Here is a 22,713-nt window from a genome sequence, read left to right as displayed (position 1 = left end):
CCATATGTTATACCTTATTTCAGTATTGTTTTCATCAGTTAAAGGCAGAATAAGTAGGATTTTCCTAAAGAACAATGTAAAGTGAACAATTATTTTCCCTTGACCGCTTGACTGCTAAAATTAAGACAGACTCAGCAACAGTATGGCTTCTTTCTCACCCTAAATGTTTTCAGAAAACATTTATAGATATATATACAGGTGTTGAATGGCCGAGGCCTCCTCAAAAAATAGAGCCGGCTCTGCCAGTTCCTGAGAAGAGTCAGGGGGCATGCGCTTCTGGTGCTATTAAGACCAGAGAGAATACTGTGTTTACAAACCGCAACCAACAAATCCAGTTTATTCTGCCTTTAAGTAAATGTAACTGCTTTAAGTTTTAGTTTTTCTTTCTAATCCTTCATGACAGCAAACATAAACAGCTGTAACATACCAGCTGTCTGTTCTAACTCTGTATCTGTCCCCCCTTTTCTCTCTCTCTCTCCAGTCTCCCCTGCACCCTATACCTGCCTCGCCCACCAGTCCACAGTCCATCCTGGATGGCAGTAACTCCACATTATCAGGCAGTGCCAGCTCTGGAGTCTCCTCCCTCAGTGAGAGCAACTTCGGCGGCCCCGCCTCCTCCTCAGACCCCCCGGCCAGTCGCACAGACACCCTGGAGTCCGTCCCCAGCAGTCAGGCCTGGACCACCGACCAAGAAGACCTGGACTCACTTTATCAACCCGTCAGGTACAGCGTCTCTGAGCCCGACGTCCTCGATGGAGTGAAACCCCCACCCTGCCGCAGCCACTCCGCCCCCGGAGGCGTCACCCCGGCCCAGGCAGGGGGCCAAATCCAGCCCCAGGCTCCGGGTTCGGCCTCCACTGGAGCTCCACAGCAGCAGGATGGGCTGCCGCACCCCCAACACCACCACTACTACCACCACTTCCACCCACACTACATCCCCCACCACCCGCCTCTTTACCACCTCCACGAGCCTCCTCCAGCCCTGCCCCCCAAACCCTACCTCAGAGAGGGGTGTATCCCTGAAGAAGACCCCCTGAACACCCAGTCTGCACCCCCTCCTCCCGCCCCCCGGCCCATGCCACGCAAGATCTCCCAGCCCATAATCGCAGCAACCAAGGATGAGCAAGCGAAAGTGGCCTGGGAGCACGGCATCAGTGAGGAGTGAGACGTCGGCTGATGATGATGAACAGAATATGAACTCTTTTCAGAAGAGAAGTGGAGTGAGAGCAAGAGCCTAAAACCGATGAGAAACTGTCAGACTCCCCCCAGTTGTCCCGGTTCAATAACCAAACTAATCATTGAAGATGAAGGTTGAATGGATCTGCTCTCTCAGTACAGTCAGCTTTCAACATCTTTTAACCAAATGTTTCTCATGTCACTGCATCCTGAACTAAAACTACTATTTAATCAGCTTTTTCACTAAATCTATCATAATAATGTCCACAAACACATATTTCTAAATGCAGTCGCACTCGTACTGAAATTGCACAGATATGTATCTTATCTCATGTTAGTTATTGATTTTATTTTCACTGATAATCGAACATTATCATTCAGATTTTTAAATAACAATTATACCCTGTTCTCTAAAGCAGCACTTTAACAAAGCAACAGAGCACCAAAACATATGAGAATTATAATCTTAACATATTTTTTATAAAAGCAGGGATTATTTCGATGCTACGTAACGATAAAGTGAAGATCTCACTGAAAACAAGTCGAATTAAAGAGTCCCGAACAAACAGCCAATCAAACGACAGATTGAGCTCCGCCCCAGTCGTCTTATTTGTCAGATAAACAAACATTATTATATTTTCCAACACAAAAAAAACAAAGTGTGTAGATATAATACAGTATATAGACGTATATAAATATAATTTCTATTTAATCCATATACTTTTGATTGAAGGTGAAACCTGTGTAGAAATATGCAAGATATAAATGAGCCGTTAGTAGCTGCTGGAGGATTTATGACGCGACGACGCCTCACACACAAACACTCTGAAAATGTTGCATCCCATAATTTCCGGGGTCAAGAAATCATTTTATTTAATGCTGAAAAGGCGTTTAAACCTGCGCAGGGTGTTTTTTTTTTAGCAGAGGAGGCGTTCAAGGGAAGAAGCTGTAAATGTGTGCGAGGCATCAGATGGAGGATATTTATAGAGAATATTAACGATAATAAATATACACTTTTTGCCATTTTTTTATGAAAGTAATGAACTGTACATTTTTTAATCAGGTTTTGTATGCATGTCGATTCATCGGGAGTTTGAGCTTAAACAGAGACTGTGAGCGATCCACAAAGGTTAAACTACTGCAGAACTTCTGTGCACTGATGTGTTTATAGTTTATAGGAAGAAGAAGCACTTTGATCACAGAGGATTTTAAAATCTACATGATTTCATCTTTGTGATCCTGGTGTGTACGAGTACTGTGAAGGATAATACTTTTGTATTTTGTTTGTTTTAAAAAATGTTTTTACTTTTAGCCACCTGCTCAGATATGATTATGTACATACTGTCATCCTGCAATGCACCTAATCACTCCTCCTCTCCTTTTTTTGGTTGAAATGAACAAAACTGAACTGTGAACAGCTGTTAGCTCCCCTGGTTTAGCTTCCTAACTGTGTTTCTGTCACAGCCGTTTACACTGCTCAGCGTATTCTGCCTGATGCTGGATCATATGCGGACTCACACGTGGTTAACTGTCATATTTATGTGCACAGATCTGAATCATAAAGTCTCAGAGGACCTTTTAAAGGTAAAACTCCTGCATATATAACTTAGAAGATGTTAAATGATAAGACTGCTGATATTGCACTGTATTTTATTTTGACTCAGTCCCACACACACCATCCTGTTTCTATAAATACTAGAACACCAGATGTGTATTAATCCGCCACTGAAAATAGTCCCCAACAAATACACTATTTCCTCCTGTATGAGTAACAGTTATAGGCTGTTATAGGAAGTGACTGAGCCTGAAACTTTTTTCGTTTTCAGTAAGAACCGACAGAGACAGAGTAGTAAGAAATATTAATATCTATTATTGATTATCTATTATATCTGCTTGTGGTTTTGCCATCAAGTACTAAAAATGTCCGGAGTACCACAGTATATGTCCACAGGATGCGTCATTTCCAGCCTGTAAGCAGACAGAAATGCATTCTGGTATAAAGCTTTTATTTATTAGGGGGTAAGTGGATACAGCGTTGGAGACGGGGCTCCGTTCATTCCTGTGGAAGCTGCTCAGTGGTGCATGAAGCCAAAAACAATTTGATTTCCAGACATAAAATGACCTGAATCTTCTGCATATGTTTCCACACTGTGGGGCCTATAGAGGAAGCACACTAGAGACTTCCTCCGTTCCTAGCTTCCAGTTCAGCCCTCCGCTAACTTGTATGAAGATATAATAACTGAATGGTCCAGGTGCAGTATGGATCCCGGCTGTTCCCTGTGTGGTTCGATGACGTTTAATGAATTCACTGCCACTAGAGCGCCTCAGACCAAATAATGGGCACCAGACTCCATTGACAAAACCAGTGATTTTACCTCGTACATAAAAACACAATTCCAACTGGACAGAAACAAATCAAACTCACCAGTCTTTCCAACATTCTCCAACTCTGGTGGACAAATACGCCAGAGTCCGTTTAAAAGAACTAACCCTACAGACCGAGCCTTAAAGAACATGTTAAGACTATCAGTATTGATCACTCGTTGTTGCTGTTCACTTTGTTAATGAAGGGCAGCTGACAGGTTAGAGGAGGATTCACAGGAGTTCACTGCAATAATGAACACAGGTCAGTCTGTGTTGTTACAGCAGTGTGGGTTAAACTAGCAATTTGTGAATAATTGTCTCACATCAGGAAATTGTACGCAGAGGAAGAAGGAACAGGTTGACCATAATGTGACGTTGCAGGCTTTACAATAAGCCGATTGACAGACTTTGTTAAGTGTAACTGAATACAACTCACCATTATTTTCATTATCCATTTATCGATTAGTTGTTTGGTCCAGAAAGTGTTGATCACTGTTTTACAAAGCCTAAGGTGGCGCCATCAAATGTTCTGCCCACAACCCAAATATATTCAGTTCACTGTTATGGAGGAAAATAGCTTTTAGCCATAATTTAAGAATTAATTGAATTCCATCTCATTCATTCTGATTTTCACTTCAGATTTTACATCTAAAAAAGAAAGAAAGCAAAAGCACCACTAGTATAACTATATTTTAAAAGAATCCATCTTTACACACTAATCATGTATATGTGCACCTGTTGAGCCAATACATCAATCATTAATCATTAAATCATACATATGTTCCAATATAGAGATAACTTCCATTTAGCCAAAAAATACACTTCAAGTATTCACCACATACATTATATGAGTGTGAACAGACTCGTTGGTAGTTTGGTTCTGGAATAATAACACAATAACACATTACAGTTCAACAGCACAACCTCCATCCTCCAAAAGCCTCCCACAGTTCAATCAGCAGCTCTCTGAAACTGTTTCAATCTCAACATCATGATGTTCATGAAGGAAGGGCTGTGGTGTTAGGTTGTGTTAGTTTGAGTATACTCAGCAATCACATGTAAACTTAATTCTGGCAGTAAATCGTCCAAACCTGTTGAGATTGTTCACGTCTATAAAAAAAACCTATGCAAAGCCTGTTGTGATCTGAGAAGTCCACTTTGAATTATTTGTTGTTTCTCTGAGCTTTTTTCTTCATACTTGTTTGTTTTTTAAGCTCGAGAGACATTTAAGAGACATTTGCTCAAATTTGGTTCTTTATAAAAGTGTCCTGTAGGAAGACGTGTGATCAACACTTGTAGAAGAGAATAGAGGAGGAGAAGGGTTTGTGCTAACTGAAGCTAAAGTACAGCGCTGTGTGTGAAACAAAGGCTCATTCTCACTAAGAACTACAAGTACCAGTTTGTGTGTAACGTTGTGACACTAAATCCACTGAACACACACTTTGTTTTTGTAATCGCTGTAATGGATGAAGAGAGGAGGGAAAGTCAGTGCACGGAGGAGGCGGGTTGATTTCTGTGTACATAAACAAGGAGAGAGTGTATTTATACCGATCATAAAGGGCAAACCTTGTATACATGTAGATTGTGATTGTCTTGCCTTGTACTTTCTGATGTAAAACTGTTTTTAAACCTAGACAACAGCAAACAATACAAGTTCCTTTTGTCTAATGATTCTGATTATTTCAGGGCAGCTGAGCGGAGCTTCATTATTATTATTTTGTGTATTTTGCATCAATGACAAATCCAGATAGTGAGTTACTATGATGGTATTCTTTGTACAATGATGCTAATAAGTATTTCTTGTATATAAAAGTCTTTATTGTGTTAGCATGGGTATAAACTGTGACGTGTATGACGGTAGATGTAAATACTCACGTTTTTTTCCTACTCACTAAACAAACTGCTGTGTTGTGGATTCATGATTAATGACAAACATTAAACAATAATGTTTTATTGACTCAGATGGGATTCAGCCTGCCTTCATTTACATCTTTAGATCAGTTTACTGAAGTAGCTGTGCCATCCTGTTTACTTTTGATACTTTCATTACTTTTAGCTGATAATACTTCTGTAGTTTTACTTTGAATGCAGTATTTTTACTTGTAATGGAGCTTTTTTACAGAGTTGTGTATTTTTACTTAAAGTATCCGAGTACCAAAGGGTCCAATGTACAATAACTTCTTATTCATGCAGCTGTCTCATATGAACACAGTGAGAATGAGCAGGAAGTGGTTCTCAACCACAGTCCACATAAACATCAACTTTATTCAGGTTATTAAATAAAGTTACTCACCACCGCTGACAGAGGCTTCATATTCAGTGATACAGGAGTTCAACAAATTATTATTGTTGTTTATCTTTGAATGAGGTGATTGGAGGACTCTTTAACAGTTTTATTTCTATGATGAACTTTCATTGTGTTGATTCTGGCGCCCCCCTGTGGACAAAAGCAGTAGTGTCTCCACTATTTAAAAAAGGGGAATCTGAATCTGACCCAAAGACAGCCAATAAAATAACTATACAGAAATATTCAGTATTCTTTAAAACTAACCAGGACCTCTGTAGCAGCTGTTGTTCAGCTTTAGAAATCACTCATTTTAAATCTATTAATCACAATATAAATATAAAATGACTTTATAGAACTTGTTTTATTGGGTTGCTGTGTTTTATTTAAATAAATGTTAAATCCAGTTAGTTTGTGTTCAAAGAGTCTTTAGTAAGACTTTAAGTATCAAAAACAGCTGCTGCAGCAGATCAATAACCACTCTGATTTCCTTCAAAATAAAAGCATCCAGTCATCCATCAGGAAAGTTTGTTTTATTCAAACGATTGGAGACAAAAGTTTAAACATGATGATTGTAATGTCTCATTATTATTTAGGACACTTTAATGTCCACAGTAGAAACAGGAAGTGATGGTAGACAGATGTAGAGTTTGTAGCAGTGTGCTGTCGCTACGTCACCAGCTAACTAGCTGCTCCAATAACAAAGAACCACATGAGGAAGAAAAGACAACTTAACAACATTAACTCACTGATTGGAAGAATATCTCATCAACAAGGAAACTCTGTGACATCACAGCTGGTTTGGTCCAATCACATTTTATTATTTCAAACACAAACAATCTTCTATAACACAGTGTGTATCCTCACTATGTGTAATGACAGTCAGCATCAATAATACACATTCAGTCAGAATATATTAGTGAACAAACAACAAGGCACATTGAAGCAGCACAGACAACTCTTAATAAAATAAAATACTGTATATACACTGCACACTATTGCAATAGGAAGAAGAATCACACAGTGTCTCTATGAGCCTGTTTACACCTGGTATTAACATGTGACTTAATCCGATCACACAAACCACTTTCCTTCACTTTCTGACCACATATCTTATGATCTCTAATACATCCTGGGTCACACTGAAACTGACATCCTCTAAGTACACCACACTTCTGTTTAGTTCACTGTAATGAAACTATGTGCTAGGGCTCTTTTACCTCCGCTGATGAGCTGCAGATGTTTGTGAACACGCTGCCTGTTTCATCTGATTTGACCACTGAACTAGTAACCTCATTATCTCTAGATAAATTATTTAATACATTTTTTTAAATATCTTACGATTTTGAGTTACTGAGTGAGGGGAAACTTTAGAAACTTTGTGAAACACTACAACAGATTGTTAAATTCAGGAAACGTTACACATGAAGTTATTTCTTTCTTTCTGTTGTTTTTCGTTATGTTCAAATGTTATAGAATATTTTAGTATATATTATTAATAGTATATATTTAAGTATATGATATTTATTGTTTAGTTTTTTACAGCGGTATCTAATTGGGATCAAGAACACACACTTTGTTTTTGTAATCGCTGTAATGGATGAAGAGAGGAGGGAAAGTCAGTGCACGGAGGAGACGGGTTGATTTCTGTGTACATAAACAAGGAGAGAGTGTATTTATACCGATCATAAAGGGCAAACCTTGTATACATGTAGATTGTGATTGTCTTGCCTTGTACTTTCTGATGTAAAACTGTTTTTAAACCTAGACAACAGCAAACAATACAAGTTCCTTTTGTCTAATGATTCTGATTATTTCAGGGCAGCTGAGCGGAGCTTCATTATTATTATTTTGTGTATTTTGCATCAATGACAAATCCAGATAGTGAGTTACTATGATGGTATTCTTTGTACAATGATGCTAATAAGTATTTCTTGTATATAAAAGTCTTTATTGTGTTAGCATGGGTATTTAGAATATTTTAGTATATATTATTAATAGTATATATTTAAGTATATGATATTTATTGTTTAGTTTTTTACAGCGGTATCTAATTGGGATCAAGAATCGTGGAATTTCACTGATACTGCTGTTAACTCCAAAACATCTATTGTGTCATCCCTTCTGGCATTAATGCCTTTCTTGGTCATCTGTGATGTAAATCATCAGATTTCCACACGGTGAGAGAAAGTAAAAGTGTGTGTCTCATGAAGTCAGAAAACCCCAGGGTGTCCCAGCGTCCCTCTCCTGCAGGGCTGCTGACAGAGCAGGTTAAAGTAACTAGAGGTTAGTGTAACACTGAACTGGAACAAAGGAGAGTAATGATGGACAGTGAGAGGTTCCATTGTGAGTAAGATACCGCTCTATAGTGTTTGTCTGAATATACAGCAGGTGTAAACAGCCTCCAGAAGACTCCTGTTTGGCATCATAATGAAAACAAAGCAGTGAGTTTCTAAGTTAACTGCAGTAAAACAATTATTTTACACATATTTAAAAATTATTCACACTCAAGCAATAAAATATTTCTAACAAGTTCAAGTTCAACTGGATGTAACATATTAATACAATATGGACCTTTTTCAAGAACTGAAACAAGTAAGATTATCTCCACCTTCTCTTTAACATCCCAGTGACAAAGGATTCCTTCAATCTGATCTACATTCATGTATTTAACAGTCTCAGATCTGACAGAAGTCATGTGTTTCCATCTCTTCTCCTCTCATAATAGATCTGCTGTTCTAACAGGTCACCTGATTATTTTATATGTATATATATAGTACTTTCCTTTTTTTGGTTTGAGCCCCCGAACTTTTAGAACTAAACATTTGGATTTAATACAGTCAATATGATCTTTAAAATAAATGTTTGTTCTCTTATAATTTCCTTGTTTGGTTGAGTTGTGTTTGTCGCTTCATTCCATTCATTAATGTGCTATAATGTAACAGCATCAGCAACAATGTGAGAGAGAGAGGGAAATACTAATGAGATGCATAATGACAGGATGAAACAGAACAAATCAAAAAACAAAAAACAATAACATTAAAAGTAACATTCAGAGTTCATCCAAATAAAAGAAAAACGTATTCAATCTGTTGATGCTCAGAGTCATTAAGGAAGCTATACATTGTTGAGCTGTCTCATATTCAAATAGCCCTACACTGTAGAGTGCACACACACGCACACACACACACACACACACACACACACACACACACACACACACACACACACACACACACACACCTTCACAACATAGACCTAAAAGAAGACCTGTTAGATGAACTGTTAGCAGGAGCTTCGTTACAACGTGCTCTGCTGACAAGAACCTGCAGAGAAGAAAAGGAAAGAATATATTACACAGAGTCAACTTCTATATAAATCATTCTGGTGGACACACAAACAGATTTGCTTTTGCAGGTCTGTTTTGAATAGTTAATAGTGAAGGTGTATTATTTTCTACATTTTATATTTTCTGCAAATATTAATGTTAATACTCACTTAAGATTATATAGAAAATATTTTACTTCAATACTGTTTGTTTAAACTTCATTCTGGTCTGTGTCTTCTCTAGGGGTCCACCTTCGGCCCAATCTGCCTGACTGAATGTGCATTTCTGGTGTTTAGTTGAATATTCTGAATAAAGTTTGTGTGGCAAAAAAGTCAGTCTTAGAACCGTCTGTGTGCTGAGTCAGGGCAGAGAGAAGCGCTGACTCAGCACCAGCGGGACACTGTGGCCTCTTTGTATTGTTGCTGATTCCACCACCTTAGTAGAAATAAATAAAGCAGCTCGCTCAGGGTGTTAGGATAGGGTGCTACGATTATCTTTTTTTAATTTTGGGTTCAATTTTTGATGTTGTTGTTTCTTGTTAAATTTGTGATATCAAACGTAATTATCAAAAAATCCCCAAAATATGTTCTTTGTCAAGGGGTGTATGACTGTGTATATGTATAACTGTATGATGTTCCCAGTGGGAAGTTTGATTAGGACTTTACATTATGCTGCCTGGAATTTGACTAAATATAAGATACATGTAAAGAATGTGTTGTGTTGTTTGTTCATCATGAATATGTTGAAACCATAAATAATTTAAACTCACCTTTCTTAAAGTTTAGTTTGATGCAGCCCTTCCATACAAGCACAGCTAAAATCACACCAACTACAATAAGAGTGATGAAAACTGCACCAACAATCCATCCAGTGGACTCTGAAACAGATGAGAGAGAGTGAATGTGACACTCAGAATGTAATTGTATATCACACACAGCAGATTGGACATCAGCCACACAAACAACCACTAAAGGTGTGTATGCTCCTGAAATGTCCACAGCTGAGAGCTTGGTTGTGGTTCTGCTCACAGTAGTGAGGAGGGTGATGTTGTAGCATCGTCCTGTTTCTGAGACGTGCTGCTCATCAGTAGAAGACTGTTTGAATCACTGTCCTGCCTCCTCTACTTCACACTGTTTCCATGGGACTTGTGTTAAACTGCTGCTGTGCCTGAGATCTGCAAATGTGTGTGACAATGTGTGTACAGCCCAGTTCTCTACACCCTGAGCCCAGGCTGTGATGGACTCTGGATTACGTCTTATAAACACATCTTTATTTGATCATGGTTGTTGTTACAGCTCGTATTGATGAGCTTTGTTCAAATCAAATATCACCCATTCAGCTGAATGTGCAGCTTAGCTCGCTTTCTGCTTCACTGAGCAGTAAAAGTACAATTCTGAGCTACTTTACTGAGTATTTCCATTTGATGCTGCTTTATACTTCAACTTCACTACATTTCAGAGGGAAATATTCCACTTTTTACTGCACTACATTTGACAGATAGAGCTACTTACTTTGATTTCACATATAAAACATGTGATCTATGTACACAATATAATACTTTTATAATAGTTTTGCTACTTTATATTGAACTGATGGTGGAATTGTGAAAGCAGGACTTTTACTTGTAACAGAGTATTTTTACTTTGTAGTTTTGCTACTTTTCCTTAAAGTAAATAATCTGATTACTTCTTCCACCACTGAGTGCTGTCCACAAATGTGAAGATTCAAATGTTTGTGTTGTAGATTCAGTGATAAAGCTTTCAGTGTGTTTCCTGTGCTGAGAGAAATCCAGAGCAGAGTTATTGATTGGTAGCTTGTTGCTTCATTTACTGCACAACAATGTGAAGTTCAACCTATTTACACTGAATACTTCTGCTGTCAGGAAGCTGCAGGCACAATCACACATCTGACTGGAAACCACAGCTGGAGAATCGCACTGTGTCGCCATTTTGTGTCCTCTGTGCTACAGCCTTATGCTTCAATCATACATCAGCTGTGATTGGTTGAATCAGCCCACATGCTTCAGTGAGCTGCACACAGTCACATTTAATACAAAGCACAAGCCAAATGTTAGTAAATGTGGGAAGAGGTGAACATTAGTGAACTCCTGCTTTCACACTCAGACAGAGGAGGAGGATTCCTGCTCACATTTACAAATCACATTGTGACACTTTCACTCTTGTTTTCATCTCCATTTTCACTTCAACTCAAAACCTGATGCTGGATTTGAAGTTAGTTCTGCTTGGAATCAACCAACACTCTGCTGCAGTCAATGAAGCTACATTTCTACCAACATGTTTGTCATCTGGGACCCTCACTGCAACACAATGCTACTAATGACAAGTTTCTGTCTATCTATCTATCTATCTATCTATCTATCTATCTATCTATCTATCTATCTATCTATCTATCTATCTATCTCACCATTAAGAGGCGCAGCAACTGTCTCAGCAGAAATCTGATGGTTGATGTCGTTCTGCGTAACTACACAGGTGAAGTTGTCAGCCTTGGTTACAGTAGCTTGTAGGATGACGTTGTAGCTTCCTCCTCTTTCTGTGACCTGTGGTTCTTTAGCAGGAAGGATGTTTCCAGCACTGTCCTTCCACTCTACTTTAGGTTGTGGAGAAACACCTTCAACCTCACACTGCAGCTGCACCCCATCATCTGTTTTAACTACTCTGACAGACGGCTTTGCAGCTGCACCTGTGAACGTAATAAAAGATAAAAGGTTAAACATAAAATTTACATGATTAGACAAATAATATTGGGAATATAAGTCTTAATTACACCTTCCAGCATTAGGGATGATATTTCAAACCCTAATTTCTTAGAATGAATAGATTGTTAACTTTTTACAACTGCAAACACTATTTTTGACTCACATCATGACAGAAGCACATATACAGTGAAAAGATTGGACAAACCTTAAATCTTTATGCCACAATTTGTTGTCTGATATGTCGGAAATATTTCTATTACACTGAATGAATATAACAACGTTCAATTGTATGTGTACACTCAGTCTGTTATCAGGGTTTCATTGTGCCACTGAGTGTATTTGATCAACAGTCTCATGCTGCCAGAACACAAAACTCATCATTAAACTGGTTTCAATTGTTCTTTTGTAGCCAACAGCAGCTGATGAAAGATTTCAGATTGTATTTGTTTTATCAAATAATTATTTTATTTAAAACTACAGGTTAGTTTACGTTTTATCATTTAAATTTATCCAGCACTTGATATTCCTTTGATTTAAAGATGATGCTTTGATTTATATTTTATATCGAACAAATGAAACCCTAATCAGACAAATAGTGAATCATACATTTTATTTTCTTCATTCGTCTGTAAAGGGGTGTTCCACTGAGTTTACAGAGGAGATCACTGATCATGCACTACTCAGTTAAATCAGCTATAATGTCTTCTGTAAATGTGCAATGTTGTTTAAGAAAATAAATAAATATACGATTTACGACATTACAACAGCACTGTATTACTTTATGGCAGTAAACTCATTAGCAACTTACTAGCTATCCTGTCTAGCTGCAGTTCAAATGTATTTATGGGTCCAAAAACAGACATTTGGAGACGAACAGGAGCTCGTTTTAAAGAACTAAAGTCCACCGATTAAATCCAACTTGTTTCACTTCAAGCGGAAGTAAAAATAAGGAGAATAAAAGTCGATTGTGTCTCTCGGTTCATTTTGGCGCCGCTCATCAAACTTTAAAACTACGTCATTTCTGTCAATATTAAGTTGTTAATTAAAGATTGGACCAATGATGTTCAGTCTCTCTGAAATCAGTAAACGCCCAGCAACAAAACAAACCAATCAGCATCTTTCTACGACCTAAAGTGAGCAAACTAACAGACCTTTAACTCCATCAGCCAATCACAGGAGAGCATCTTCACAGGAGCTCCACCTGTGTCTGATTGACAGATACTTTCATCCAATGGTAAGTCAGCACCGTGAAAACACGCTGAGTTTGTAGCCACTGAAATTACCTGTCTGACCATATATGGAAGTTAACGTTGTCGGACTTCCTGTGGTAGTGGGACTCCCACAGAACACAGAAACTTTATTTATCTGTTTACACAGACATTATTCAGTGATAATTAATATGTACATCTTTATTTAAATATTAAAAACAGATTTTTATAGTTCAATTAAACTCTTAGTGACATTTATTCAGGGTCAGAGTGAGGTTAAAGGGATTTATTGTCATCATTTGGGAACTTTGGAGAAGTTTTAGAGAGCTCTGTGGACACCTGCTGGAGATAATCTGTACTGCACTTTCTAAAATATCTCAGAGCCACTTCTGTCTGTCAACATCAAAGTTTCTACAGACATTATAGACAAGTTGAGGGAGAGATCCTGAGAACTTCAGCCTGATAGTCTGTATTATGTCTTATTTACTGGATTTTAAACAAAAGTCAAATGAAAACAAAAACAAGAAAACTTCTATTTGTTTCTGTTTCGTCATTAAACAATTTAACTCTCTCAGAGCCTTCAGTAAGATTAACACACCTGATGAAACCTCAGAGTGTTTGCTTTACTGTGATTAAATGAACATGTATCAGTTCCTCATGTTTGTGCTATTAAACAGTTTAAAACTGGTAGATATTAAGAATCAGAAATGCACATCAATAAAATGAACCCCAAGAGGTTAAGATATTGCGCTCTGGGTCAGGATCTAAAAGGCAAAACAGAATTATATCAGAGGGTTTGGAAAGCAGAGAGGTAATAAAAACCTGAGAGTGCACACTGATTTCAGACTGCTGAGATTTCATTGTACAGAGACATAATGATCAATGCGTCACTAATATCATGTTTGATACAGAGGTAATCAGTCCAGATGTGGCTGCAGCGCTGTGGGGACGAGGCTCTGCCAGATGTGGATTCTGACTACTTGACAAAAGTCCATCAGAGACTCTCAAACCAGTCTCATGAGTAAATGAACAACATCTTTAACTGTTTAATGAAAGTACTCACCAAAAACCACAAGCTTTATGTAGAAGGTTTGTCTTGGTTGAAGATCTGGAAAATCACAGGTGTAGTTTCCACTGTCAGATATCTTCGTATTATTGATCTTTATGGAGGCGTTACCGTTCTTCAGTTGATCTTCAAAATGTGAGACTCGACATTTGAACTGCTCATCTTGACCTTTATGGTCGTTATTGGAATGCTTGCCTCCATCATAAAAGAACACATCCTTCTGACCATCTTTCTTCCACTCAAAGTGCTCAAACGTAATGCTCTGCTGAGTGCTGAGGGAACAGGGTAGAATAACATAACTGCCTTGTTCCACTTTGACAACCACTGGACCTGGAAGATAAAAACATTATTAATCAGTATGTTTACATGCAGAGTCATTAAGTAAAGACAGAAATATGGACGTTTGTTTTAATACATCAATTTATGATTTAACAACTAACTTTCTTGTTTATTGACCTGTTCTAGAACATTGTCCTCCAGATTGAATATTTGTACTTTTACTGCTTTTTTAACAGACACACAGATTCACAGATATAACAAAAACTATATATAACAACTAACTTTTCCTTTTCATCACTGACTCTGCTGTCAGTCAGACTCTCTGTCTGCTCTCTCAACACACAAAGAAGAAGAAAGAGGAAACAAGAGAGAGCGACGAGGATAAACTCAGAACTAAAAGTGAAACTTAATTCTGTTCATAGTGATTTCTTTGTCTAGTTGGTAAAAAGACAAAAACAACAAACCTCTGGACTACACTCAGATATCAGACACAAAGATTCACTCATATACACATATGGGTCAATCATTTAATACATTGTTGACACATATTTTATTATATAAAACCTATTTAGTGTGAATACAATATAAGTACATTAAAACAATAAATATTAATTAAAAACCTTTGATAAATTAAAGTAAAATACCATGGCATGATTCTGTAAATAAATAATAATAATAAACAACATTTTACAAACACAAATGATTTTAAAGCCCTTTAAAATAACTGAAAAACTTTAGTCAAGCAATCAGTAAACTGTCAGTGTGGCACAATCGTACGATTTGACTTTTATTTTGAAGTAAAGAGGTTATATCAGTTAAAAGGATATTGCATCAACCAGAGGACCCCCAGTGACCTTTATGGCTGAGTGAGGAAGTTTGTAGATCTCTCAAATATGAATAAAAATATCTACTTTCAGCTCTCAGGTTGGCCGGTACACTTTCCATATATATTCTGTATGATAGAACTACTAACTGTAGTTTGTTGACCCTGTCTAGCACATTGTCCTCAGTTAATCCTGTGAACTCTGCCCTCAATGGAAAACTAGAAACATCTTATTTTATCATTAAACTCTTTATTTTATTTCAAATGTATATGTATGAACTTGCTAGCAAAGCCAAAAGGTAACACATGTGCTCAAACCTCACCGTGGTAAAGTGAGCCACAGTCAGAATGTGGTTGCACCTACAGTAGGGTTATTATGGTAGGAAGGTCCTGAAAGAGACATATAGCCGTTGTTCTTTTATGAAAATGACTAATACTTTTAGTCATAACATTATTTATGTTAATAAAATAACTGAAAAAGTAAATGTTGAACATTTTATATTTATTTTATATATTGTATTTATTATTGTAATTATTATTATTTCAGTATTTAGTCATTTTCATAAAAGAACAACAGTTATATGTATCTTTCAGGACCTTCCTACCGTAAAAACCCTACTGTAGGTGCAACCACATTCTGACTGCGGCTCACTTTACCACAGTTTCTCTCTCTGCGGCTCAAGTTACCGCAGTGAGGAACGAAAAAGAAACAAGAAAAACTTAAAATCAACAGTAGGAAATATAAATATAGATATATATTTGGTTGCACTGCCTTACACTTTGTGGGCAGAGAAGTTAGAAAAACTATAAAAAATAATAAAAATAAATAAATAAAACTGTTTAAAAACATAAAATATTCTTCCAGCACAAAAATCAATCAATTTTAAAATGACAAAAAAAAACCTTTTAATAAACCTTTTACTTTCTCACTGACTCAGATATAATATTGTAAAATATCAGAGTCTGAAGTTTGACACTCGGTGCAGAGAACCGTTAGTTTTAGAAGAGGAAGAGGAGACGCCCAAACACACACACACACACACACTCACTCACACACACACACACACACACACTCACTCACACACACACACACACACACACACACACACACACACACACACACACACACACACACACACACACACACACAACGCACACACACGTACACACACGTACACGTACACACACGCACACACACGCACACACACACACACACACACACACGTACACACACACACGTACACACACACACACACACACACACACACACGCGGTAATGATCTGACTTCTAAAGCAGCTCCTAACATCACAATGATGATGTAATCAATTCAATCAATAATATCGATTATCAGGATGCATTTTACATCACGTTACAGCTGTTAGCAGTTTAGTTCATTTCCTGTTTCAGACAGCTTCAGAAATAAAAGAAGAGTGATGAGTTTTCTTACTGTGATCAGCAGCCGTTCCTGCAGACCAGGTCAGCAGACAGAGACACACGAGAGGAAGAAGATCCATAGTCTTCCTCTGAGGATGAAACATCAGCTCACTGATCAGCTCTCTTTAGAACGGAACCTCAGACACTCCTCACTGCGTACACACCGATCTCAAACACTTTCGGTTTCACAGTTTCTGCAAACTGCAACGATAGCGTCACTTCCGGAAGCCCTTCAGAATAAAAGCGTAATCTTTAATAACTATCAATGATGCAGAAGAACTGCTCAATTTACCTGTTAGAATCCACCTGAGCGGTACTTTAACTTCACATGAATAAAAGTGCATTGGTGTATTAAATTAGATAAACCCGAAGTTACTAATTACAATGATCTAATATAAAAACAAATATCTTATATCATAAATCCAATATTAAAGCAGAAATGTCAATAATTCTCCTGACCTGTACTTTATCAACAGAAACTAAACCTGTTTGAGGCAGTTTCTCCAGAATAAAAGTAAGTGAGGAAATGAATGATCTTCTCTGAAAAACTATTAAAGTTCCTTGATAAGCAGTGAAAGTTTGATTTGTTGAATTTCTTTAATAAAATACATATTTTTGGGTGTATTTCTCCTCGACAGGGCAGCTTGAGAGATGGACAGGAGAGGGGAGGACATATAGTAAAAGGTCTACAGGTCAGACTCAAGATCTTAACCTTGGTACCTGAGGTCCTACCGGGTTAGATACTAGAGACACCAAAATAAATGTATTTAAAATAAAACCAAACTGTGAATGAGAATACTGACATTACATTGCTGAAATGTTTTGTGTTAATATAATTCTCCACCTAATAGATATCATCTCATCATTTATTTATTCATTATGTAAACAGTTTAAAGTTACAGTAACAGATATTTCTGTAAATGTGCCAGTTTAACCGTCCTGACTCATTTTCATCTGCAGTCTCTGGACAGATGTAATGTCAGACACAAAGGACACTCCATACAAACACATAAACCATTAAAAACAAGGACAACAATACACAAAACATACAACAAAGCACATAAACAACAACAATGTTATCTGGATAAGTTAGAAGTTATGGAGTAATTGTCCTTTAATCAGGATTTTAAGTTGATTTTAAATCCCTGATGTGTGTTACAGTCTCTGAAGTGTCTGAACTTTACGTTTATTTACCTTGTACACTTTATTTAACTAATGTATGATTACAGTCTGTCCGCTGGCATTGTCTGTTTATTTACTGTCAATGTTTACGTTTGTAAATAAACTTTATTTTTAAAGAACCTGAAGAGGAAGCAAGGTTCACTTCCGGGAGAGGTCGGTGAGGAAAAGTTTTCCAAGCAGCCATCATCACAACATCGATAGTTAACGTTAGTTTTTAGTCCCTCAGCTTTAATTCAGGAGGACAACTAATGAGAATGAAGCAAACAGCTCTGAAGGATGTATGTGTCTGTCTGCTGATATCAGCTGGAATAATATTTGGACATGAAACCGGTAAGAAAGTCAAACACTATATTCACTTAGTGTTAGTTAATGTGAGCTACTGAGAGCTTACAGTTACTGATTAGTCCACTGCAACAACTCACCCTCAAATAAAGATTCAATACACAATCATAACAACAATAACATGAAAACAACTTTATAATACTTATTCAAACACGTTTATAACTGTTAGAGAGCATATTAATAGAATTAGGTCGGACCTTAAAGAATAAAAGCACACAGCCAATAAACAATTTATTTATTTATTATTGCTTAAAGTTAAACTAACAGTAGTATGTGAAGTGTGTGTGTGTGTGTGTGTGTGTGTGTGTGTGTGTGTGTGTGTGTGTGTGATCAGCTGGTTGTAGAGAGAACAGGTACTGAGCTGAGTCTTTACCCTACAACACACTCATTATCAACGCTGGTTCAGCAGCCACATGTTGTTGTTGTTGTTGTTGTTGTTGTGACGCACTGTTAAATTCATTTAATAAAGAGTGCATCTCCATTCTCAACCAAAGTGCAGTTTAAAACTAGGAAACAGAAACCTGATAGACTTCCCTGGTAGAATGAGCACATAGTAACCTTAAAAACCAAATGTTAATTTATTGTTGTTGTTATGAGCCTATTTCTCTGAATTAATATCCAGAAACAAGCACAATCCTAAAGCTGTCTTTAGGGTAATTGGCTCTGTTATCAGCGGTCCCTCTACTTCTTGTTCTGATCCAGAGAAACAAATACATACACGTGGAAAGTGTGTTTATGCCACTTTCCACGCAGGTTTCCAAATGTATAAAAGGTGGTGAAAATGTGCATGCTGTTACACATCTTTAACATCACGTAGTCCTTGGAGTCATAGTCGCCAAATAAGTGACATTTTATTTAGAGCTGTATTCTTTCAGTGCACTGTGTTAGGATACAAGCTGCAGTTTAAAAACTCCACTAACATAGGGATGTGTGTTATTAAGGACCTTTTTTGACTGGCCTTGATTTCTTTCTATCAAGTGTGTTTGTCACTGCATTATAATAACTATGATGTTCATCTTTATATAAATAATGAATAAGAATAATTTATACCTTCAGGTGTGAGTGACCAATTGACAGGTTGTTAAAGTGCCACTATATTAGGGGTTGTAGACGTTCATACCAGAGTTTAGGGATCCAAATAACACGTTTTACCTCCAGTTCACATTCTGTAAAACTGAGCTTCTTCTTATTCAGTTGCTTTTTCCCTCCTTCTGCCATTTCTCCTCTAAACTCCTCTAAATGCTGAGCCTTCATATGTAAATCAGGCAGTTGGGTCCTTTTTAAGCCATTTATAGTAAATGGTGGGAATGGTCAGAAGGCTCGTGCAGGTTTCAGGATGATAGAGATGTATGAGGAAAAACACGCAGGAACAGACGTAGGTTTAGAAATCTGAACTAAAGACTGCATGTTTCCTGTTTTGTGTTAACACAGATTTCTACACCTAAATATACGAGAGTTTAATGCAGCTGGCCCCAGATGTTGAGCAATCTGAAGAGTTCATTGGTCATTCTGTGAATAAGGTGGAGAATATGAGGTCCAGTCTGACCCTTCTCCATCCTCCCAATGTACTCTAACACATTCAGTTGTAGAGAGTACAGTGTCCCGCATGAGCTCCTCCTCTTGCACCTTGGGTATCATGGATGGATGTGCTCTCAAAACTGAGCTTCTGTTTCTAACAATATATCAAAACAATGGAGAAAAACTGAGCTGAATATTTACTCATTTCTGCATCAATCTGTTATCATATCTATTAGATTGATCATTTATATTTAATGATTGCTCTCTATTAAAACTAATGATTGAAACATGTTTCATCTTTCAGGTCCAGCTGTGGTCAGAGTGGTTGTGGAAGTCGGCAGTGATGTTGTTCTACCCTGTTCTCTCAGCTCCAAGGAGAACATTGTAGATAAACTGTTTGACTGGAGGAAAGATGGTCAGAGGAAGAAGGAGGTGTTCTATTATAATGCAGGCATTCATTACAATAATGGCTATGATGGTCAAGATCAGCAGTTCAAAGGTCGAGTTTCATATTTTTCTGATCAACTGAAGAACGGTAACGCCTCCATAAAGATCAGTAATACGCAGCTGGCTGACAGTGGAAACTACACCTGTGAGTTTCCTCGTCTTCAACCAAGTCAGATCTTCTACATTGAGCTTGTTGTTGGTGAGTTTCTGATGTATCTTGTCATCCGTCTCATTACTAAATGGTTCAAACATGCAGCTCCCTTATTAAATTTGTGTGAATTATGTCATTTTCCCCACTACATTTTAGTACATTAATATGCCAGCGACATATACAGTCATGGACTTTTCCCGAAAATGCACCATTTCTCCCAGAAAAGTGTTGCAATTACAAATGTTTAGGTATACACATGTTTATTTCCTTTTAAGTGCATTGGGACAACACAAAAAAGCAGAAGATTTGGTCGGACAAAATCATTGGCACCCTCAACCTAATATTTGGTTGCACACCCTTTGGAGAAAATAACTGAAACCAATCGCTTCCTATAACCATCAACAAGTTTCCTACACCTCTCAACTGGAATTTTGGACCACTTTTCATTCTGTTTTCTGTAAACAGTAGAATGACGTGCTTTGCTAAAAAGCTCTACCTTAGTCTGATTTGTCCACAAAACATTCTCCCAGAAGGATTGGGGCTTACTCAGGTATGTTCTTGCAAACTGCAGTCTGGCTTTTTTGCCTCTGTGTCAGAAGTGGGGTTCTCCTCGGTCTCCTGCCATAGCGCTTCATCTCATTCAGATGACGACGTATGGTTTGAGCTGACACCGTTGCACCCTGAGTCTGCAGCTTGAATTTGTGTGGAAGTTGACTGAGGTTGTTAATCCACCATTTGATCCACTTCTTGATTATATTGCGCACAGTTGACAAAGGAACATTAAGATTGACTTGTAACCTTGAGATTGTTGATATTTTTCCACCATTTTGCTTCTTAAGTCCTCAGACAATTCTTGGCTCTTCTTTCTCTTCTCCATGGTTGGTGTGGCACACACAGGCACACAACACAAAGGTTGAGTCAACTTTTATACACTCTAACTGGCTTCAGTTTCGATTTCTATATATTGCCAGCACCTGTTACTTGTCACCACAGGTGAGTTTAAACGAAGATCACTTGCTTGAAATTAAATTATTTACCCACAGTTTTAACAGGGTGCCAATGATTTTGTCCAGTCGATTTTTGGAGTTTTGTGTAAAAGGATTTTTTCTTCTGCTTTTTTGTGTTGTCCCAATGCACTTAAAGGAAATAAACATGTGTATACCAAAACATTTGTAATTGCAACACTTTTCTGGGAGAAATGGTGCATTTTCTGGAAAAAAGTTCCAGGGGGGCCAATACTTTCGTCCATGACTGTACGTTCATAATATCACTCACTGTAATTAATGTTCTTATTGTGTTTCAGAGCTTACCATTAAAGACCGATCAGGAGAAATCACAGGTGAGTGATGATGTCTCACTGATATCTATATCTGTAACCCTGTTAGATACCCAGCTTATGAGTACTTAGTGACATCATCAGCATGATTTCTCCTGATCTGTCTTTTAAGGTAGGACTCTGTGGGTCACTATCTAAAGGGCCCCTCAGCCTTAATGGAGAGCAAAGTTGTCCTTAACAAGCTTTTCTTTATATTGTGTTCACAGGAGCTCCAAAGCCGTACACCTGGACACTTAGTGCCACAGAGTATTGGGCTCTGCTGCAGTGTGAGGTTCGAGGTGCTTCTCCTGAACCTAAAGTAGAGTGGAAGGACAGAGCTGGAAACATCCTTCCTGCTGAGGAGCCACAGGTCTCAGACAGAGGAGGAAGCTACGATGTTACCCTCCTCACCACTGTGACCAAGACCGACCACTACCTCTGTGTAGTCACACAGGAGGAAATCCACCATCAGACTCATTCTGAGACCTACGTGTTCATCAATGGTGAGATTTCTTTCAAATCATTTTCATTGTTCATGAGTTTATTAGTTTTAAAATATTTTTAGACTCCTTTAATTGTTGTTGTGTGTAGTCTATGAGCAGTGTGCTGTACATGATCTGCAGTTACAGTTTGAGTGTTACATTAACTTTTTGTGATGTGTTTCAGAGAAACTGCGCAAGGAATCATCCAGGAAAGAGCTCATTGGATGGTTGGGTGGATTGTTTTTGGGAGCTTCAATTGTCCTGGCTTTGCTTGGAGCCAGAAAGTGCATGAAAAGATGTCGCAATAAAGGTAAGATTATCAAAATATCCATAATGTGCAGACATTTATTTTTCTTCTCAGATAGGTTCCTATGGAGCGCTAAGGGGAGCATATGATAGTAAATTATTTACATGAGGCCTCTGGTTCTAATATTGAATGATTCAATTAAACATGAAGCAAACAGGGCACCCGGATGCCTCTCTGTTAAAGCTGGTCCCTCATGTACCAAGGCTTAGTCCTTGCTGCAGCGGCCCAGGGTTCAAATCCAACGTGTGGCCCTTTGCTGCGTGTCATCCCCCTTTCTCCTGTCACTC

At 37.8% G+C, this 22,713-nt stretch overlaps 3 protein-coding genes across 12 annotated transcripts in view; 2 read left to right on the top strand and 1 right to left on the bottom strand.

Annotated features, from left to right (window-relative positions):
- Positions 1–5,501, top strand: part of LOC127371735 (dedicator of cytokinesis protein 3-like) — a 195,470-nt gene extending 189,969 nt beyond the window's left edge. For 9 of the 10 annotated variants that reach the window (XM_051414720.1, XM_051414717.1, XM_051414727.1 and 6 more), the window contains one exon: positions 482–5,501. In XM_051414720.1, the coding sequence (XP_051270680.1) occupies positions 482–1,165 (684 nt within the window). In that variant the 3' untranslated portion in view covers positions 1,166–5,501. The remainder of the gene's footprint in view (positions 1–481) is intronic. The other variant, XM_051414726.1, reaches the window with a different exon arrangement.
- An 841-nt stretch (positions 5,502–6,342) lies between these two features.
- Positions 6,343–16,868, bottom strand: LOC127371752 (butyrophilin-like protein 1). The gene is made up of 5 exons (XM_051414786.1): positions 16,696–16,868; positions 14,143–14,475; positions 11,577–11,855; positions 9,922–10,029; positions 6,343–9,150 (listed from the first exon to the last, which is right to left on the bottom strand). The coding sequence occupies exons 1-5, from the start codon at positions 16,784–16,786 to the stop codon at positions 9,125–9,127; spliced, it is 837 nt and encodes a 278-aa protein (XP_051270746.1). The 5' UTR covers positions 16,787–16,868; the 3' UTR covers positions 6,343–9,124.
- Positions 16,869–18,015: 1,147 nt separating this feature from the next.
- The window catches only part of LOC127371738 (neogenin-like), a 197,338-nt gene continuing 192,640 nt past the window's right edge, over positions 18,016–22,713 (top strand). Inside the window, exons 1-2 of the mRNA XM_051414732.1 lie at positions 18,016–18,194; positions 20,029–20,370. Of these exons, the coding sequence (XP_051270692.1) occupies positions 18,113–18,194; positions 20,029–20,370 (424 nt within the window). The 5' untranslated portion in view covers positions 18,016–18,112. The remainder of the gene's footprint in view (positions 18,195–20,028; positions 20,371–22,713) is intronic.

The sequence above is a fragment of the Dicentrarchus labrax genome, unplaced genomic scaffold (assembly GCF_905237075.1).
Source record: "Dicentrarchus labrax unplaced genomic scaffold, dlabrax2021, whole genome shotgun sequence".
NCBI lineage: Eukaryota > Metazoa > Chordata > Actinopteri > Moronidae > Dicentrarchus > Dicentrarchus labrax.
The sequence above is the reverse complement of the archived record's forward strand: the minus strand, read 5'-3'. Positions and strand labels throughout refer to the sequence as shown.